This window comes from Chaetodon trifascialis, chromosome 17, assembly GCF_039877785.1.
Source record: "Chaetodon trifascialis isolate fChaTrf1 chromosome 17, fChaTrf1.hap1, whole genome shotgun sequence".
NCBI classification, from domain to species: domain Eukaryota; kingdom Metazoa; phylum Chordata; class Actinopteri; order Chaetodontiformes; family Chaetodontidae; genus Chaetodon; species Chaetodon trifascialis.
The window spans coordinates 5,512,439-5,534,337 of record NC_092072.1 but is presented as its reverse complement, the minus strand read 5'-3'; the positions used below and the strand labels follow the sequence as shown (position 1 = coordinate 5,534,337).

Sequence of the window (21,899 nt, the reverse complement as noted above, 5' to 3'; positions counted from 1 at the left end):
AGGCAGCAGTGTCTTGAGTCATCACACAGCCGGTTGGTTCCAGTTAATGTCCTCACTGTGACAGGGATGTTAGCCAGATGAGGGGGCTTTGCTGATGACTCACCTGAGTCAAGGCCATCTGCCTGAGGGAGGCAGAGACAAAAAACAAAAAAACATGGTGAGAGGAGGAATGGCAGAAAGACCACAGCGCCCGCAGATGAAAAGGTTGGAGGGGACGATATCTCAGCTCGCAGATTCAGTTACACCGAAAACAAGTACAATGGGCTCAATATACGTGAGATCAAAAAAACCTGCAGATAATAGGTCCAAAATGCTGCAGGTCCTTACAGAACCCCGGGCTGACTCTGTGGAGGTGCACAATGCCAGCGTGAGCCTGTCTGAGGATACAGTGCCGGCTCATGTTGCCCCCAAAAATCCCCACTGGAGACAAAACCATTTGTCAAGGCCCCTCATGGGAAAGGGGATTCACGTTGCCTTTGCAGGTTACTCCTCACTTTTCAAAAGCAGGGACTGACAGTCCAGAAGTGAGCAGTGATAGATGTGGCGAAGGCTTTGCTTGGTAAGGCAATGATAGTGGCAGCGAGTCCAGAGTCAAATAGCAAAACTGAGTCATAAAGAAGTCACACGCTGCAATTTTAATCACCTTTGAACACACTGAAGGTTGATTGTTTTCCTTTGTCAATATCTCGACATGGTTATATTGTTGGAGAGAAAACCCAGCCCTGCTGTGGAAAACTACAGACGAGGAGACGTCAGAAAAATGGGAGAAGGAATCCACCTACTGGCCAACTGAGGGAATCATCGACCTCAGCTCTTCCCAGTTGGGATAATATTTCAGGGAGGGAGAGATGTTACATGACATTTTAATGTGGCCTGTTCTGCAAAGATCATTAATTATGTTTTGACCTAATTCTTGTTTGACCTTTATTTCAGCGTTCAGCCAGCAGTTCATTAAATCTCCATGACACAGGCCGCATTTGATATGTTAATAACTTGTTTGTTTTCCATGTGCTCCTTCAGTAAACACGGCCGGATTCTCTTGGGGATAAAGGCAAAGCAAATCTTTCACGGCTGGTATTTGTGGTTATTGGCTGACAGTAAACTAAAAGGCAAGAGCACAAAGTAAATACATCTTTTGTTCTCGGCTTCATGCTCGGAGACAGTTCAGATCAATTCAAAGATGCAGCAAGCTAGTGGGAGAGTCAAAGGACTCTTTCATCCCACTGCCATGACCATTGATGTGTCTGCTCCTTCATCTCCCCCGCCCACGCTGCTCCACCTCCCTCAGCATAGTTCATTTCACCCTTCTGACCCTCCACACCGGCTGACAGGACCAACTAAGGAACAACGTCCCCAATAAAACACTCTGAGGTTTCATTGGAGCCCCGTTGGTGTAGATGTTTGTCAAAGAGAGCTGGATTTTTAAAGTGGGCTCTTCAAACCAAAGAGGGTTAAATCAGGAGTTAAACCTGGAGCCTTAAACCTTTCTGCAGAGTCCACTGGATTATTCTTTTCCCCGATAAACAGGATTTCTTTGAGAATGATCACAAGAACAAACCCGATTCCAAAGTGTTCCTGAGCTCATGCAGTAATCTCCTTCATCCAGTCATGTGTTCACAAAGTGGTGAACCTCACTCCATCCCCGCTTGTGAACGACTGAGCCTTTCCAGGATGCCCCTTTCATACCCAGTCATGATCCTCTCACCTGTTACCAATCAACCTGTTCACCTGTGGAAAGATCCAAACGGGTGTTTTTGGAGCGTTTCACATCTTTCCCAGTCCGTGAAACGTGTTTCTGCATCAAATTCAGAAAACTTAATTTTCAACCTTTTAACCCACCGAGCTTGATTGTAGTGTTATTTATGGCTATAGACATTTATGAATGACATGATGCGTTAATGTATATAAGGAATCTGGAACCAGTCTCAGGCACCAACCTGAAGGAGGCAAAAACATCAGCGGTGTTTAAAACAGAGTGGAGGTTGTGCAACGTGTTTTAGTTCGATGTAAAAACATGACAAAAAAAACAAAAACAAAAACAAAAACAAACAAACTGAAAGATGAACACTTGAAAAAAAACAGACAATAAAGAGTGAATGCGGTAAAAACAAGGCCAACCTCGTGTGTGAGTCAAACTGAGTCACAATGTAAACACGTTTGTTTTTCCTGACTGAACTTTGCTCTTTGCCTGCAAACCTGAACTAAAAAACAACAAACAAAACAATACTCACCGAAGCCCAGAATTATTGTTTATTATTATTATTGTTTAGCATTAAACAAAACACACTGTGGGTCACCTTAATGTGTCGTTTCAAGCAAACTCTAAACTTTGAAACAACTTTATAATAAAACTTTGTATTCATGAAAACAGAACACTCCTATAAGTTTGACACCTATAATCCAACATGGATGAGACGCTCCTATAGCGCTCAGAAAAAATAACATTTTCACGTCTATATTTCCATGATGACTGAACAAACTCCATCTGCTGATAAAGATCATGTGATGTGATTGAAAACCCAGGAACAGCAACCTTTAGGTCAAGAATTAACTTTGAAACTAGGGTTTCATTTTTGCTCTGTGACTTCTCTCTCATTGATGGAGAAATGTTGGAATAACTGGTGCTAACTGAATTAAAATATGCAGAGAAAGACTTCTGATGTCCATTGCTTGAGCCATAAACACAGCCAGAGACCAACAGGCCAATGAACACATGGAGAGATGCTTCAAAACAACGCCGTGCAGCTCAAAAAAATACAACCGAGGTTTTAAAGTTTAAAGGAAAACCCACACTGTGTTTTCTGCCATTTCTTTAACATCCAGGACGTTCAAGCCTTCAGGCGCTCAGGGCACAGAAAGCTGCGAGAGGATATTAAAAAAGGTGTGATGAAACAGGACGGCCACAGAGGAAGAGGGAGAGTGTTGTATTGACCTGCACATGGGTGACACAGCTGTATTGTTTCAGTGATCATCTTACATACAAGCATTTACACAGGCTTTTGTACTTAAAGTGTTTTAGCCCATTTACCGCACAGATTTCATAACAGTCAACCATTCTGTTGTGTTTTAGAAACATAAATACATTTCCCACCTTTACTATTTTTAATTCAGCTTCCATCAGCGGACCTGCTTGCGTTGTGTAATCAATCACTCTGTCAAGATAAAGTCTTCCATGCGACGCAAAGCAGACGCAACTCCAACAAGTCTGCTGAGAGATTTTCAGAAAGAAGAAGAAAATTCTGCTAAACAGAAATACATAGAGATAATGGCTGTTTGCCATGTAGGGAAAGTGAATTAAAAAGTAGATAATTGGTAATTAAATAGCAGAACCTCGCTGTTATCTCCCTTTAATAATACATTTCTGATACATTATACCACTAAATGTTTCTCTACATAGCTGATTACCTCTCTGATAACACCTGAGCTTATAGGGAGATGTGAGTTGCATGAATTCCCTCCTGATCCAGCAGCCTATTAAAACCCTCCCTGTTAACCTTTGCGTTTGGAGAAAATTCTCGTCTGAAAAGATGTCAAATGTCAGACGTTTCCTCACCCTCACGCTGTACCTCTGAACTGGGACACTTCTTAAAATACTGCAGTCCTCAGAGAAATGTACCAGAACATTCAGCGTCTACGTAACTCTCAGGTTCCCTCCCTGTTCTTTCTGGTTCCCTCTGACACTCAGCCGTGTGAGAAAAAGATGTCAGACGAGTGTAGAGCTTCACACCATTTAAAATAGCTTGAAACTGCCGTGGCTCAGGTCTCCCCTTTACTCTAGTCCACCTTATCTCAAAGTTTGGATTCATTTCAACATTTAGGCAAATTCTACTTAAAATCAAACCTTTTCTTGCTCATGTTTTGTATTTTTTTTCCCTCCAAACCTGCCATTAAGACTCATCATTCCTTTGTGCCTCCTCACATCCATCCTCTCATATTATTTATTATCATATCAGGCGTTTTGGGGTGACGTGGCAGGAGCCAATCAGCACAGGGGATAGGTCCTGCATCCACCCGTCAGCATGGACAACGCCCCGGAAGTAGCTGGCAAATATATACATATAGTATAAATATTCAAGAGTAGTTGATAGAGATGATGTAAAATCCTTTTAAATAACAAATAAATAAATTAATAATGTGTATGACAGGTTTACATGATATATATCATGTTTTACATATATCAGTTTAGGTACTTAATTTTGATTGGCTGACTCATGTTCTTAGCAGTTGGAAGCCCGCGTGCCACCTAAACTAGCAGCCACACGTAACGGTTCTTGTCTGTCTCTTAGCAACCACATGTTTGGCTGCTGGTCAGTCAACGGTAAAACACTAAGATTGAATCTTTGCACGCTAGAAAAACGCGTTATTTTTATCCAGTCACAGCAGAAAAGCTAAAGATTAAAGATTCGTGATAATTAAATATTTGATTAATAGGCTTTATGTAGATCAGTGTGATTACGTCGCAACGTAACAATTTTCACGCACATTTTCTGCGCAAACACTGTCCTCTCTTTTGTTCCCCATTCATGAAGCGACGTCAGTTTCCCCGAAATGCGTCGACGTAAATCGCGAGCCCCCTCACAAAGCGGGCGCCTGGCCCTTTAAGGGTTATGTAGCGGGGCTAGCCGATGTAGGACGAGCCGCCCGTGCGTCTGCCTGCCTGCGCTCCCGCTGCCATCCCCATCATGGCCTCCACACAGCCGCCACCGACACCACCGAGGATGAACCGACCAGCCAGCGGCCCTTCCCTTCCCGGAGCGGAGACGGACGTCAAGCCGAAGCAGAGGCACCGGTAGAGGCGAGCCGCGCCGGGGAGAGCCGCCTCACATCCCATGCCACCCCGGTCTCCTCCATGCCTTCGTCTAAAGCCAAGTACAGCTATTCGATAAAGAGGGGTGCGAACCCGGGCGGCGGCGGCGGCGACGGCGGCGGCAGAAACATGACAACGAACAGGGATTATTCTGTTAATCTGTCGGTGCAGCAAGTGCTGAGCCTTTGGGTGCAAGGCACGACGCTGCAGCACTTCACAGGTATGCGGAATGAATGCTGTTTTCATGTCTTCAGCTGTTCACACACAAGTCATCACCACCAGCAGCGGCAGCACGCGCGGTGCACTTTATTTTAAAGCAGACTAAAACCTGCTTTTGTGATATTTCTCTTCACATGCTCGGTGGACAGAAAGGGCAGAGCCGCTCGTATGAAAAGGGGCGCATCTGTACCACCTCAGCCCCCCCTCCGGCTGATGAATGCCGGCCGGGCCACAATAAAAAAGCCACTCCTCTGTCCACGCGTGCGGAGTCAGTGGATGACATGGAAATAATCCCAACATGTGGCTAATTAATCTTTCTGCCGCGTGAATGCGCCTTGACTGTGTAGTAAATGAAGTGTTACCCTCCTCCTTCCCTCCCTCTCCTCCCTTTGTCTTGCAGTCCAGCAGTGAAGGGACAATTAGAGGCAGCGTCCTCCTCTCTGGGCAGGAAGTCTGTCTCGGATGGTCTAGACCTCATAAGTACTGAGGATGAGTTAAAATCAATGCTTTTCTCAATGTAATTTTGAACTGCTGGGCCACGTATGGGTATTAATAAGCTGTAAATATGAGGTTGGAGCATCATGATGGGCTGTAGTAAGGTGCTTCCTTCTCAGCTGATTTTCTTGTTCCTTAATCCTTTCCTCATGTGGACGTGATGGATGACGTGTCTACAATAGAGAGTCATTTCCAGGTAAAGCTGGTGATCCACACCTTTTCTCAAGGTGTGTCATGGAGCTGGATGTGGGTCTTGAACGCGGTCATTAAGTCCACATGAAGTGAACAAAAAGAACAAGAAAACAGTGTGTGGGCATTTTATCATTTCCTTAACAGACAGGCTGAACTTCCTCAGCAAGAACTTGATGCAGAAGAAGAGTGCTCGCCACCATCTGCCCCAAACATTTCCATCCTGCTCTCACTGCTAAATGAAGGGGAAAACAGCGATGTATACAGGAACAACAGGGCTGCTCTGTGATATAAACACGAGATTATAGACATTCTTGAATTCCTCCCTGCAGCGAGAGTGAAGCCGAGGCGGACATGTAGTCATAGCAGAGTTGGCGCAGACCCATCTTATGAAAAGCAGCTGACATCCTGTGTAGAGAGACACATCAAGCAAGAACGTGAAAGAGGTAGTTAATGATGTTGACTCAGCAGGAAGCTGCAACGCATGTACAAGTTTGAGGAAGCAGAGCTGCAGCGGCGAGCAGAAAGCTGTAACGAGCTGACGCCCAGGTTTTAGAGCGCAGGGTGCATGAAACCGCCACCCGATCCCCCTCAACCCTACAGCTCACCAACCAGATGAAAAATGACCTCCTGAGACATAAGATAAGGTCAGGGGGAGAGTGAGCGAGCCTTGAACAAGAGCAAAACACTCCAGGAGCAGATGTAAACTTTTCAGATACGTCAGCCCCTTTGCCCTTTCTTTGAGGCCCCGGGGAGTCGCTTAAACAAATAGATTTCCTGTTTAAGTTTGTGTGCTCGCAGCAGTTTCACTTCTGACCATAGTTTACTTTGTGGTTTCCAAATATAAGTGGAGGCAGGCTAGCACTGCAGCTTTATGTTTCTGTAAGGTCAACTTCATCGGGTTGGTTCACCGACATGAAAAACATCCGCATGGGTGGATAACATGTCTGTAGAGTTTTGGTTTCCGGGTTTTTAAATGTCAGTTTCCACCCAAAAACAATGCAGGTGAATGACCCTGTGTTAAGGAAGATAAATCAAAATGTTTCTCCAGAGACGATTTCCCTTTTACTTGTTCACAGTCCTCACTGTGAACAGTTTTTATCTGTATTTTATCTTTATCTGTAATTTATCAAATTAAGTAATTTGATTAAGACACGGATGTGTTTTCTTGTAATTTAGGTGAACTGACCCTTTAAATGAGTGATGTTTCTCTAATTACATCTTAAGTTTGACCCAGGTTTGCTTTGCTCTCCTGGTTCTCATGTGAGCATTAGCTATTGGACGATATGAAATTTATGTCACGCTAGTTGTCACGTTTATCTTGTTAATGATAAATATGCTGTCTATACCCGACTATCCCTTTTCAGGGTTGTGGGGTTGCGGCTGTCAGTGGGCGAGACCCTGAACCGGTCGCCAGTCGATTGCAGGGCAACATATATAGACAAAAATGTAGAGCATGTTATTTGGCCTTCACACAGAAAGGCCCTGCCCGACCTGGGGATCGAACCGACAACCCTCTTACTGTGAGGCACGCGCACTACCTGCTGTTCCACCGTGCCGCCCATGATAAATGTTATCCTAAATATTTCAGATACTTCAAAACACTGTTTTCTTTCTACAATAATTTCCTGTTTCGGTTGACTCTCATTGCTCACACCAACCCCGCTTTTAGCTTAGCAGCCAGCTGGCGAACTTAGCGGAGCATTTAGCAGTCAGATATTTATCTCTGGAGTTGGTGGAGACCAAAGCGGAGCTAAAAGGAGAGTTAACGTTAGACTTACGTTCACCAGGTGGACACAAACAGGACTCGCTAATGTTGCTTCGTGTCTGCTGGACGTGGAAAGCTGCATGCTAACAGGTTCGCCACAGTTTACAAGGTGATGATGTGTCATTGTTATTTATTTTTTGAAAATGGAGGTGAGAGTTAATTTGGTTCTGCGAGAGATTCACAATGTTGGTACTTCTGTAAATTCAGTTTATCATCCAGCTCTATAGTTGGAATAAAGTTAAATTATGTCGCACCTTTCAAAAGCGAAGCGCCTCAATCAGGACAAACTAGATTAATACAGAAAATAAAAGTAGAAGGAATAGATTACAATAAGTGGGAATGGAAAAATAAAACGTTGGACTTTCTGAAAAAGATAACCTTTAAGAAGTGATTTAAAAGACGTTGCCGATTCTGCAAACCTCAGGTCTTTACCTGGCTACAAAAGCCCGCTCCGCCTTTGTCTTGAGCCGGGACTACAGTCACAGGCGGCTGCAGCTTCATCACTGCCGGCCAGCCTCGTCCCACCTCTCTCTGTCTCCCTGCTCCGGGACAGATCCATCATTCTTCCTCCTGATGGATGAACTCAACAGCTCTGCAGAGCTCCTGCAGTCCTGCCACTTTCCCTCGTTCGTGTTCTGCAGCAGCGTGCGAGCTCGTGCACAAACTCTGACCTCTTATCGAAGCGACCAAAAGAAGATGATCCCCTGCTTTTTTTGTGCTTGAGTGTTGACGGGCGAGCTCCAAAGCTGCCGTGCCGACAAAGACCGCGATCTGTAGTTGCGGATTAGCAGAAGTTAATGCCGTGCTCTGACCGTGGTTTGGCCGCTCGCATCTCTGAACATGACACAGCACTCAAGTGGAGCGCATCTCACCCCGTAGGTGCTGTTTCTGAGCGGTGACCACCGGCGCTGCTGTCCCCTGAAATTAAACGTTCGCCTCGGCTCAACTTAAAAAATGACCTGCCAGGACTCTTTTCTGTCAGCAAATAACGAGCCACGTTTCTCCACTGGAACGTTTCACCCGACCAGTTTTCTCTCTCTGCTTGTTCATTTAGATCTCGATCACGTTACATCAAGCTCGTAATTCATCCAGAAGTGCAGCAGAAATCCCTCTAAAGGAGGCATTTAAATGTTGATGTGACCGATTTATCCACCAATGACGGATTTTACTGACATTTGGTTTTCAGCGGGTGTTGGTGTCGGACCCCGCCCATCAGTGACTGTGCTCAGCAAAGGTGGAGGAAGTCTTCACATCACTCGCTTAAGTAAAAACCTGCACTCAGATGTATTATGATAAAAATGTACTTAAAGTATCAAAAGTAAAAGTACTCTTACTGCAGAAATATGGCACCTGTGACCTGTTAAAGATCATAAACAGCTGAAATCTGACAATGCTTGGACCAAGATTGGAAACCACTGGTTTAATCTATAGCAATGCAAGTTCTAATCTTATTTTATGCGAAGTCTTAATTTGAAAGGTACCTAGTAGCTGCATGTGTAGTGAAAGTATTCTCTTTGGAGTGGAATAGATGTATAAAAGTTGCATAAAGTGGAAATACTCGTCTTATTTCCCCCTGCTGGTGCTCGGTCATGCCGTTCACAGGACAGAGGTGGACTCTGTGGGACCCGTCCTCCCCGTGGCCCTACATGCTCCTGTGCCGAGCATTGTGTTAATCCGTGCAGGATTAAGTTTGGCGACAGATGCCCAGTCTGTGCAACCAGGACCCAGCCATGGATCCCAGCGGACGAGGGAGGGATGTCGTGGCTAACCCTCATTTTAGGACATCCTTGCTCACTCCAGCGTCACTCTGGGTAGAGTTTAAAAGGAAAATATATAAGATAAGATAAGATATACTTGATTGTCCTCGAGGGGATATTTGATTTGGGCAGTAATACCACACAGCTGCAATCAATTTAACTACAACACATAGACAACAGAGCAGCACAGTGTGACAGGGCGTCATAGATTGTGACGATAGAAATGACACAAATAGATGAGTAAAATGTTTATTACAGAAGGAGCTGAAGGGACGTGAGGGAGCAGTAAAAACAGCTCTAAATGTCCTAAATACAACAGATTAGTTCCAGGTTCAGTAAATGTGTTGTTCTGTTCAGGCCCAGGCTGATATCAGGACTAATAATAATAATAATTATTATTTATTTTTGTCCCGAATGAGCTGAGATTCATTCGGAAAGAAAAATACATGAAGAAGAAGAAAAGTCCTCTGGCTAATGAAGTAAAATGAAGTCGGTAAAGAGTGTTTTTATGTTTCCGTTGAACCTACATGGAACATCTTTAATATTTTATCATTAAACATGAATAACGTTAGCGCTGACACTTGTTTTGTCTGCAGTACAGTTAAGTCAGATTAAAGTGAACTGTGCTTCTTCCTTAAATGTCAGATGATCTGAATCAATGAACAGATTGATGTTGAAGGTGTGTTGCTGTCTGGTAAAAAAAAAACAAAAAAACATCAGCATCAAACACACCTGGTTCTTCACTCTCAGGCCTCATTCGCGCATAAATCCAAGATGGCTACCTGTACCGCTAGTCTTCTAGTCACGTAAGACAAATATCCCAAATGAGCTTCTTTTGTAGTGTTATGTATTTGTAGCCGTTTGTCAACAAGAGAAACCAGAAACAAACTAGGTGTTATTCGTTTTACATGAGCTCAATTGATTCCGTTTGTGTTAAAAGTGGATTTTCTTTGGTTGCATCTGCCCTCGACGGTGGCTCTGCTGCGGGTTAATGACGCCTCTGTGCTTCTTTTACTGTAGCTCAGCGTTGCTCCCATTCGGCTGCTTGTAATTACGGTCTGAACTGTATAACCCGAACTTTGCATAACGCCCCTTAGGAGCCTCCTCTCTCCTCGTGTCCTCTTGAGACACATTTAAACTCCCGGGACATCCTTAATGATGTTGGACCTCCATCGATTCGCGGGTGAAGGGCCGGAGGATGAAAGAGCGAGGATGTGAGGGAGCATCGTTAGCAGAAAGCGTCCACCGTCTCCTGCTGCTCCTTCTGTCCGTCCCTCTTACGTCCCACTGTCCCGTCACTCCCTCCTCTCTTGCTGGACGTTGATGCTTGACAGCAGGGCGTCGCTCTGTGATTCGGCAGCCTGATCTAATGATGTCCAGCCATGCAGGACAAAGAGCCGCTGTGCCCCTGCGCCGTCACGTCTCTCTCCGCCCGGCTCGACAGCTGATAGACGGATCAATAAGTAGATGCGGGCGCTCATTGACTGTGGTGTAACTAGGTTAGACGGATGTGCAGAAGTGCTCCCTCTGGGCTCCAGGAACACTTCGTAATAGAACCGTGTCTTCAGATGTTTACACCACAGAACAATGTCACATGTAGTGTTTGCATCCTGTAAGCCAAACACATTCCTGCGCTTCGTGTCAGTCGTTCCTGTCGACGCCGGACGCCCCCTTCCTCGGTCGATGCCTTTTCTTCTTGAATAATCTCATGGCCGGCTGGCTTCTTCTCGCTCTGACAGTGCCAGTGGTTCAAAAGAAGGCCCCTCGCTGGCGAAGTTTGATGAGGCTCTTTATGTAAAGCTGGTTTGTTTGACAGAAAGAAGGAGAGACAGAGGAGGAGGAGGAGGAGGAGGAGCAGAGCGGCTTTGAATGGGGCTGACTGACCTCTGATTTGGTCTGGCTTCTATAAAAATGTTTGCTTTTATTTGTTCCAGTGAAATCCGTCGTTAAACTCTGGTGCCTGATGTGTTTCCTCAGCCATCACTGTTGTGTGTGGCGGAGCTCAGTGTGTAATTACTGTCGGCAGTTTGGGAATCGAACACATTCAGCATTTCTGATTCCTGGTTTAGGAAAGTGGAATCTGCCGAAGGTGTTCGGTACAGGTAACTTTAAGCTGTTGCTTCAGACGACATCTTCCATTTACCGCTCAGCGTGTGGCAGCAGCTCGTCTGAAATCTCACTCGGAGCCCTTTGATCCGTCTCACCTCGGGTCCATTACCGCGGTCGGCTGCCTCCTCGATGAGCCCTGACTTGGATTGTGGCGGCTGCAGATTGAAATCCTCCCTCACGGACGTGCGCAGCTCTGTTCATCCTGCTCCCGAACAAGCTCTGCTTGGTGTAAATCTGTGAGATGCATCAGGACGGAGCAGGAGAGCGTTTCTGTCTGAGCCATGAAATCTCTAAATGTGCGCGACAAGGACGTTGTGTCTTTACCTGTCGAGGGAGGAATGTTTATTCTCTTCCTCGCTGTGATGAACGTCCTTCAGCATCACGTCCTCCTCACTCCATCTTTAATTCAGTGGTGAATGATTTGGTTTTGTACTTAACATAAACTTGTGGGACTTCTGGGGGACAGATACAGTAAAGAAAGGTCTGAATAGAAGCAGCAGAGGTCCAGATATCCTCACTTTTAGTCCTCAGTATGAACCAAGCTCTGAGAGCAAGCTGGAGCATACATTTCCCACAATGCACCTGGATATCTTTGATTCGTCTCTCCCTTCCTGGCAAATTCCTCGTTTGGAGGCCAGAACGAAAACAGTCTGAAGAAAAGTCCACCAAGAAATCCAAAGGTGTGAAGCTGAACTCCGTCTAAACCTGTGTGTTCATGAGACATTTGTGGACATCAGTCCTTTGCAGGTTGTCTGTCCATGTTTCCAGGCTGTGTCTGACCAAACCTGTGCTGTGTCTCCCTGTCAGAGATGTGGTACTGGGTGTTCCTGTGGTGCCTCTTCTCCTCGCTCTTCGTCCACGGGGCGGTGGGGCTGCTCATGTTGGTCATGCTGCAGCGCCACAAGAGGGGCCGCCTCATCACCCTGGTGCTGGTCAGCGTGGGTTTCCTGGCCTCCCTGTCCGGAGGCGTCATCACCAGTAAGCCCAGTTACTCTGCTCTTTTTTTTTTTTTTTTAGACCTCAGCGGCGTTCAGCATCCAGTCAACCGAGAAGACGGGAGGTGGCAGGGAGGGGAGGAGGGAGGTGGAGGCAGTTTGTTTGTTGACTCCTGTCAAACAGAGGAAGACAGGAGCTGACAGAAACGGAGAGGGAAAGATTTCACACTCGTGTATTTTCTTGTTTTCCTCCCTCGTCGCTTGATGAAGCACAAGAAGCTTCAACTGCGTCTGAGTGATGTTAACAAAATCAGAGTGTGTTTGACTCAAATCAACACCTCCATTTAGTAAATATGATGATGATTTTAAGGATGACTGTTGGTGCATTTACAAGGTATGGACATCCAAAAAAACCCCTAACCCCCCTGACCCTGATGTCAAAGCGATATTGACTAAACATGTGAGTCCTGTTAAACTGATTATCTTCTTATTTATGTATTAAATCATCATTATGTTATAGATTAAATTGCACTCAATTAGTTGTTTGAAACGTCCCCCATTTAAACTCAACACACACTCACAGCTACACCTACTCCAGACCCTCACAGTTAGTTTGTGTTAATTTCATTCATTTTTTTTATTTTATGTACTCAGTCACACTATAAACTGGCACTGAATGGCGCCTTAAAGCGGTGCTCCAGCACACTCAGCTATAGACTGTGATTTGTCAAATGTGTTTCCAGGGAGAGTCTGATAAAGAGTTGCCGGCCTGAAGCTAGAGAGTGAAATTTAGGAAAACAAAGTCAGTCTGCTCCATCAATCTTTAAAGTCGTTTCTCACAATGCAACGAAACTCCAGATCTGGAGGCCTCGGGCTTACTCACAGAAGTATGAACAAAAGTATTTTAATGCAAACAGAAGATTTGGTTTAGACAAACCAAACAAAATGTGATCAAAGATTAAACAAAGAAAGTCGTGATCAGACTTTTTACTCCAGCTGTAATAGTGCTGAGGTTCAACACAGCACGTGACGACAATCCAGAAGTGGTCTGAAACATATCTGGGCTGGTAAATATGCCTGAAAATAATGATTAAGAACAGTATTTTCTATTATTGATGAACTGTCTCATCTATCACAAACCTGCAAAATCAGATGTGAAACAATCAATTAATTCTTTGTTTCAGTCTTCAACTGTGTAAAACAAAAATGGCACAAATGAATTTGGTTTGTTTTTCATTACAATTGATAAGATAAGTCCTAAAATGATAATATTAATATTGTGTCCCGGTTCTACCTTTATTTTCTGTGTCTCTTTATCACTGCCTGTTTTCTGCCTGCGCTCTCTATTCGTTTGTCTGCATGCATCCCACGGTTTGTCCATCTATACAAACATGCACCAGATATTATTTAAGCCTCGTCTTTCATTACCTTCCACTCACCGTAACAGAGCGTGATCGCAGGGTTTGTACACAGACCTTCATCATTCTGAGCGTACGGCAGGATGAATCACTCTCCATCGTAGACGCAGGCTGACCCCCGAAATAGAAAGACGCTTTATTATTAATGTGAGGCAATCAGGGGGAGAGCAGACTATTGACTGCGAGCACACGCCCCTCAGTCTCACCCCGCATGTGCGCTCCAGCCTGGATCAGACTCGGCGAGGCGGGACGGAGCGAAGGCGGCGGCCTCAGCCGAGCAGAAGTAAAGAAAAGGTCATGCAGTGTTCGGAAGAGACGTCAACCTTTAAAGTCCCCGAGTGCTCGTTTCAAATCCTGAGTGTCCACGACTGAAGCAGCAGTCAAATAACAAACTCCACTGTTAGAAATGCAGTTAATCGGTTTCATCAGGACTGTTGTCATCACACTGTGACTCTTTTCAGCGTCTGTTATGTGACACGTTTCTGAGTGAAACACATTATGTAGATGGAGTTTAACGTAAACATTTGTGGGCTGCAGTTTGAGCACCATCTTTGGTTTTGGCCGATGTTTATTTACATTTTGAAAACCTGCGAGCTAACAGCTAAGAATGGGTTTAGCTAGCAACTTTTAAGTTTACAATTAAGCTTTTAATTGAATAAATTTATTGTATGTATGTAAAGTCTGTTTTAGTGTTTGAGTGGAGGAGATTGAATTCTATCAATTAATAATAGAAACAGGACATGACCAAAAAATAACCGAAAGAGTGTTATTTTTTGTTTCACTGTGACTTTAAATATTCCTAAACACAGTCTGCTGGACAGAAATCTCTCGTATTAAATAACCAAAACTGTTCAAAATGTGGCAAAAAGTCGTGTTTCCATGTTGGATCCCATCGCTTGTTGTTTAAAGCTGATTGAGAAAAAGACTTCAGGGCCTTTAAATTCATCTTTATCTGTGTTTTATTCAGTTTTGACCAAAATCAGGCCCCTCTGTTTCGGCCCATCGTGAGGACGAGCGTGACAAACCGTCACAGGGAGCGCGGCGAGTCGACATTCGACCGCTTCGCCATCTTTTGATAAATATTCACACACAAAAACAATTTTTGTGCAGAACGCTGGACTCCCGGCGGAGGGAAAAGACGAGGACGGATGTGTTTGTCCTCTGTGCTCCTCGCCGTGAATGGACAATCCGTGGTGATGGTGACAGGCCGTGACAGACGGCTGTGTTTGTGCGCCTGCCCATCTGTTTATTAACGCTGCTGATGTTTCTTTTCTCCTTCAGGCGCAGCGGTGGCGGGGGTGTACCGCGTGGCGGGGAAGGACATGGCGCCGCTGGAGGCCCTGGTGTTCGGCGTGGGCCAGACCACCCTCTCTGTCGTCATTTCCTTCTCGCGCATCCTGGCCACCCTGTGAGGCGAAACCCCAGATGAGCTGGAGGGCGGAGATGACAGCAAATGAGTCGAGACTTTTGGGCGGATGGAGAGGAGGCGGAAACTGCTCTGGACCTTTGAGGCTGGAGGCAGGAGAGAGCGCCCCCCAGTGTCTCTGCTCTGTTACTGCCACAATCACACTGCAGCTCGGAGGGAACTCAATGCAGGCCGGTTGTCTTCGTGTCAGAGAGCAGCACCGGGCGGAGACGGCGCCGTCCTCAGCGTCCGGACTTGAAAGCCATGTTTCGGGTGTTACATCACTGCTCCACGCCAACAGCCTTCTCTGGGACGTCCAGATGCCTTTGTGGCCACTGACTCTTGAAGGCTTTCTGTTGCACTTACTGGGAAAAAACTCTTTTTTATAAACAGCGGAGTGGCGACCTGTAACGACGATCTGATGATCAGAACAAAGGTTGAGCAGTGAGTGGCTTTTTAGGGAGTGACGACCCGACAGTCTTCATCAGCAAACACACGTTTTCCTCAGCGTCAAACGTCGGCCTCGCCTCTTCGGTACAGAATCTCACCGTCATTCCTTTTCCTTAAATTGTTTAAGAGCTGCACCGCCCAACTCACGAGCAACATGCAGCTTTGAATTTTGCACTTTGTAAATGTTGGAGACGCCTCAGAGGTGTGAAATCAGTCGAGGTAGAGGAGGAAACCAGCATCAGCGCTACGTTCGGTGTGTCCTGTTGAAATATCGATTCATTGAGTGCCAACGAGAACTCCGAGTCAAAGGAATATTCTGACACGCTGGGAAATGTGCTCACTCGTTTTCTCGCCAAGAGTTAAAGAAAAAGATGCCACTCTGAAGTCTGTCCGGTAAACGTGACGCGACAGCTTGGAGGCAGTTAGCGTAGCTTAGCATAAAGACTGTAAACAGAGGGAAACAGCTAGCGTGGCTGAACAAAGCTCATCATTCTTACACTTCATGTTAATCAGTGAGCTGCACAGCTGCTGGTTGGTGGATTAGCTGCTTCCAGTCTTTATGCTAAGCTAAGATAGCCGCCTCTTGGTTCCATCCTCATGTTTACCGTACAGACACAAGAGCGTCACTCCTCTGAAAGCAGAAGTCCTGGACGAGCCTTCAGAAGTGGTTCAGCTTTGATTCAGGTCTGGTCAGATCAGGATCCTCTTTTTCAGTATTTCCAGACAAACTATTCTGTGTCTGTGAGTCCTGATGCAGATTTTCTGTAATAATGTTGGAATCCAGCCTTTCTTGGCCCGCCTGCTACAGCATACCCCCCCCCCCGGTGGAACGCCGTCCCTCCCAGGAGAAGGTCAGCCAGATTCTGCTGCTCAGACGGCCATTTTGCTATGGCTCCCTCTTTTCTTTGTTTGGTTTATTAACCCATGTTCCTTAAGTTTAACTTTGCATATTGCACTGAAATGAATCTGCCTTGTTTTAGCACAGCGTGCGGTGAAACTGCTCCGGTGTGACCCGATCCAGTGAAGCAAAATATAAATGATCATCCATGAAGAAATGTGCTCGAAACTACTGTATTTACTCAAGCTAGGTTATCGCGTTGATGCATTAGTTTGAGCTCTTCACTGATAGTATTGAACAATAGAAAGATACACTGATTTTATTTAAGTTTGATGCTCTTTACCCATAAATCCTCCCCAAATTTAGATTGTCTTGTGTACAGGAGTTAGGTTGTAATGCCAAAGTTTCACTCACATTCTAGCTTTATTTATCACATTCGTCTCTTTTTATTAACATCACAGTCATGATTTATTTGTCTTGTTCAGTTGTAGAAACATTTGCACATTGGCTCGGCCATGAAAGGGCCCCCTGACTTCATAAAACCACAGCTGATATGAATTTGACAAAAATAATCGATGTTCGTGGCGTTCAGTGTGTGTGCTTGTGTGGTTTTGTAGCGCTAAAGGTAAACGCTGTGTATTTATAGGAGTTATGTAATTGACACAACTCACCTTCAGTACCAGCTGAGCACACCAGAGGGCGATGTTGCACAGAAATGAAGCAGCAGCAGGAGCCTGAATGCCTGAGAGATGATTGTGGATTTCAAAATGATGAAAGTGCTGCAGAGTGTTTTGATACAGACATTTGACAAAAAGTGTTTTCTAGCCCACTTTTCCCCAAAATGAAAGTAAAATTAGAGAGAAATCACCCGAATCCCCCTTTTTATCCGCTCTGCACATTGTCCATAATACCCGTTTGAATGTTTTAGCTCAATTTCAGGGACCAAATGTGAGTTGCTGCTGATGACTCACCTGCTGTCGAAGCAATGATATCTCTGTGAAGCTGTTTGTGGGGCAGTTTCTGCATGTTTGTATGTTTGGTTCATAGAACACGTGTGTCGTGGCTGTACTTGGTGTCGATCTGTGCGGTTGTGCATGTGAGTAGTATAGCAGGATGTTAATTTATTTTCTTTGATCAGAGGGGGCTGCTCACATTCTTTAGCGGACCCCTAAAGCGTCAGAAGGGGTGAGGACCTAATCGTAAGTGACACTGTGTTCAGAGGAGCAGTTCACTGAGCAATGTCTTACATAATGTGTCGGAGAACTTTTTGTGTGACGTGTGAGAAATGACTTCGCCGCCGCCTGGACTGAAGCGGTCAGATCAGTGCACTTCCTGTACATCCTGAGCTGTATATAGCCGTAGTGTACAAGTGTAACCAACAGCTGATGTGAACAAACTAACCACTGGATAGTATTTTGATATTCACGCAGGATTCACACCCAGTGCCATGGCCGCTCGTGATGAATATTGTTTTTTTCTGCTCCAGGTCTAATGTGTGTGTGTGCGTGCGTGTGTGTGTGTACTGCAATATCTAAGGAGCAGCAACTAATAATCCCCTCTAGACTTTAAATATGCCATCACACTGCAGCGAGACGCCCAGCTCAATAATCTTGTCTCTTTCATAGGCTTATAACTAAAGCTGCCCCCTCAGTCTACTGTCGTCCAAATGCCACATACCCCCCCACCCCCACCCACCCCCCCGGACACATACTGTGTACCCGCTGCAATTGCATGTGCAGTGCAGCTCAGATAACGTGTGAATGGACTCTTCGGACAATCCAACGAGAGACAATGTTGTACAAAAACCCAAAGTGGCACTTGTAGATAATGTACAATATGTTCTTTTTTAATTTTGTACCAGCCGAACCGCTGATATTTATAACTATTGCCTATTTATGTACAAATTGTTCTCCTGTACATACTCAACAGTCGGTTGAAATAAAAATCTTTTGCAGTATAAACGCTCAGCAGTGCTGTTTCCGTTCTTCACGGCTTTCGTAGATATGTGCAAACGTGCAGCAGCAGTGACTTTAACCTCCTGTTCTTCATCAGTCTTTCACAGGATCCCTGCTGATAATCGATCGGTAAACCTGCTCCTCTTCCTCTGTGCGCCTCCTCTGTGCTGATGTGGTTTCACGTCGCTCTCCCTCCACTTTCTGCTCACCTCCCTCCTCTTTCCAATCATTACTTTGAGGTGAAAGAGCACCGAAAAGGTTCATTAAAACTTGAATTTAGTTAAACTCAGAAGAAGTCAGATAAAAAGCCAAGGTCCGTATTCAGCAGAGCACTTTGAGTTCCTCCGGATAATTTTTGGAAGGAGCGGCAGTATATCAGCTCTTTAAAGGCTGGAAAATCTGCTGTGTCATGTGGATTCAATCCAATCCTGAAAGCAGCCACGATGGCGACCTCAATCAGCCTGAGAGTGACGACTTCAGTCAAAAGTTTGGTATAAAGGCGGCTCTGGAGCGCTTGTTCAGAGGCACTAAATTAACAGTGAACATAACTAAGTACATTTATACAAGCATTGTACTTAAGTACAACTTGATGTACCCATCTTATGCTACTTTGTACTTCTGCTTCACCTCATTTCAAGGTAAATTTATTGTCTTCACTACATTTATTTGACAGCAATAGTTAGAAGTTACTTACACTCAAGTTACACTCAATACATGTGATCAGATTATTAAATACAAAACAGCACCATGAATCAAACCACTCGACAGTGTAACAACACTAAGAGCATACAAGACTACCAGTGCTGTGGGGCTGAAGCTAAATGCTAATGCTAGTGTTTTAGGAGGAATAATGCTTACCATGCTAGTGTTAGCATGCTAACATTTGCCAGTTAGCACTACAGTGTAGCTGATGGGAATGATGTTTATGCTGTTCACCCTCTGTGGACTCTGGATATCAAAGTTTCACAGTAATCTATCCAGTTGTTGTTGAGATATTTCAGACTGGACCGAAATGTTGAATCAGTCAACAGACTGACATCATCATCACTTGAGCCGTGATGCTAGCATGGCTAAAACGATGTAAGTGTTACCGTGATGGCCTGTGATTAACATAAACTCTTTTACAGTTGCAGTAAACATGCTCTGACAGATTTGCTGTGCACTAAATCATGAAAAGCAAAGAATAACTTAACAGAACAATGAAGTATTTTACTTTTTAACGGGAGTCATTTCCTCCTCAGGAACGACCCATTTGGCATTGTTCCTGCGAATCCGCTCATCTGTCATGAATCCAAACTGGCTGCCTGACTGTAAATGTAAAGAATCAAAGTCATTAGCTTAAGTTTCTGCTGGGTTTGGCCTCTGCGAACGCAATCAGGGGCAGCATCAAGCTGGCACCACAACGCCCAGCCTGTGAATGCATCGTTATTCACTGTGTCTCTGTTTGTCCTCTGGGTCACAAGCGTCATCTCCATTCGCGGCTCGTCTCCTGGTGGCACCGGGGCGGACGGAGATCATCAGAGAGGAGCCCGCTCTGCTGCTGCAGCCCTCGTGGCCCAAACACTTAACTTCTGCTGTACGTGCTCTCCTGCAGCAACCTTTTTTAGAGAGGCAAAAGTTGTGTTTTGTCTGCCCCGGGCGGGAGGAAGTTGGCTGTTTTCATTTGGTGGTATGATACCCAAAAAAAGCCTCCAGTACGTGATGTCTCATCATTGTAATGACAGGGGCAGGACCTCCTAGAACATTTTGATTGTACCCGAGTCTCCATAACTGAACTAAACACAATTCAGACTCAGACACAATTGCTTTTTCTCATATCTGATTTGACATTTTGTTGCTATTCCAGCCGTGTGATGTGCCTTCCTCCCTGGCTTGAAAGGATTTGCCCGCCAGCTACTTTTTCAAGGCTTTTTTGGATAATATATCCAAACCTCAGCGCAGCCAGATGTCTATGCTGAATGTAATGTGTTTATAATGCTGAGAGCAGGCGGAGGGGTCTGTGAATAACTGTAATGGAATTTAATCAGCATGCTTGTGGATTTTAAAGGACAAAGGTCCCGAGTTTTTATCACCTTGTTTTTTGTTATTTTATTCTTTAATGGCAGAGAACAGAGCCTGTGCTCCTGGTTTCCACTCATCAGCAGCTATGTGGACGGTAGTCCTATAACCAATGAGAGACAAAGGCTGAGCATTGCTGATAAGAGGTCAGTGGCTGCTGTGAGGGCAGGAAGTGTTTCATAAGAGGCCAGGGAATGCGGCTTTGGTATTTATGAGTGTTTGGTAAACTGGGAAAAATGCACGAGTGCACTGTACAGCAGAGAGAATAATGTTTATGCTCTTAACTGGCCTTAAATCACATTGAATCACTGCGGTTTGTGAATCCCGTGGCCCCGAGGCAGACAGAGAGCAGCAGAGAGGAGGCCGTAATGCTGCTGCAGCCCTCCTGACGCACGGCATTAGTGTGTGCGCTCATGCAGAATTTATGCCTCTTTTTCCCTAAAACAAAGTATTTTTCAACCGTAGTTTGTTTACAGTCTGACTATGGCTCATGCTAACTTTGTGACCCCTTGTAGAGCTTCAGGATAGACAACTCTACATATAAAAACATAAAATGAGCAAGTAGCATGAGCCTTTTAAAGCTTTCCAAATACACCTCATGAAATTCATCATCATCATCATCATCATTAGATAATTTCAAATACTCAACTGAAATAAACCCAGAATTTAGCCTGGATTTGCTAATTTAGCTAATTGCACAGGACCGTACTTAAGCAGCTGGCTAACTAAGCTAGCTGTATAGTAATCAAATAACTATTCAAACGGTGCTTCATTTTTAAACAGCGCTGGTTTTCCTGCTTTTCCTGTCCAGTGTGTCTTTGTCTGAGCTGAACTGGGTGTGGTTCGCCGGCTGCCAGCCCACCTGCACACCTGAGGTTCATCAAGCAATCAACGCTCACACTATATAAACCCCGGTCCTTCACTCCAGGCTCCATCCTCTCTGCTCCTGATCTCATGTCTGTGTCGGCTTTGCTTAGAAACCTCCAAGCCTTCCTCCACCTGGATCTCCTGCCTCGTCTCCCAGATCTGCCTTTGTCTGTTCCTCGTTGCCCCCTCAGATCAAGCTCCACTGAATTGCACACTTGTACTGTCACAAATAAAGTGCCTGCACTGATCTGTGTCTGGTTCTGCTTTTGGGTTTTTACCCATAAGCTCGCCCTTTATGACAGAGACGGAAAAATAAATGGAAGCAGCACAAAAGCACAATTGATAGTCAGGGACTTACCTCCTGAAAATATCAGTTAATGAATCTTAGATGAGATAGATGTTTTTAGCAGGAAGCCGTGTTTCTGTGATTTGGTTTCATGCAGTTGGTCTTTGATGTTGGATTCTTCGTCTCTTCATCTCAGCAGTGTCATTGTGTTTTCAACAATAAGACATGCATGTTATACACAGAGGCAAGTAGAAAATTGATCAAAACTTCCTGAAAAACTCCTTGGTTCTTTGTAATTTTCATCGTTTGCGACAATTGTTTCACAGTTTGTCTCAGCCACTTT

General features: G+C 45.0%; 1 protein-coding gene across 1 annotated transcript; it reads left to right on the top strand.

Annotated features, from left to right (window-relative positions):
* The first annotated feature begins 4,533 nt into the window (after nt 1–4,533).
* tmem170b (transmembrane protein 170B) lies at nt 4,534–18,347 on the top strand. The gene is made up of 3 exons (XM_070984894.1): nt 4,534–5,027; nt 12,152–12,322; nt 14,979–18,347. Exons 1-3 carry the CDS (start codon nt 4,850–4,852, stop codon nt 15,107–15,109), a joined length of 480 nt encoding a protein of 159 aa, XP_070840995.1. The 5' UTR covers nt 4,534–4,849; the 3' UTR covers nt 15,110–18,347.
* Nucleotides 18,348–21,899: the final 3,552 nt, after the last annotated feature.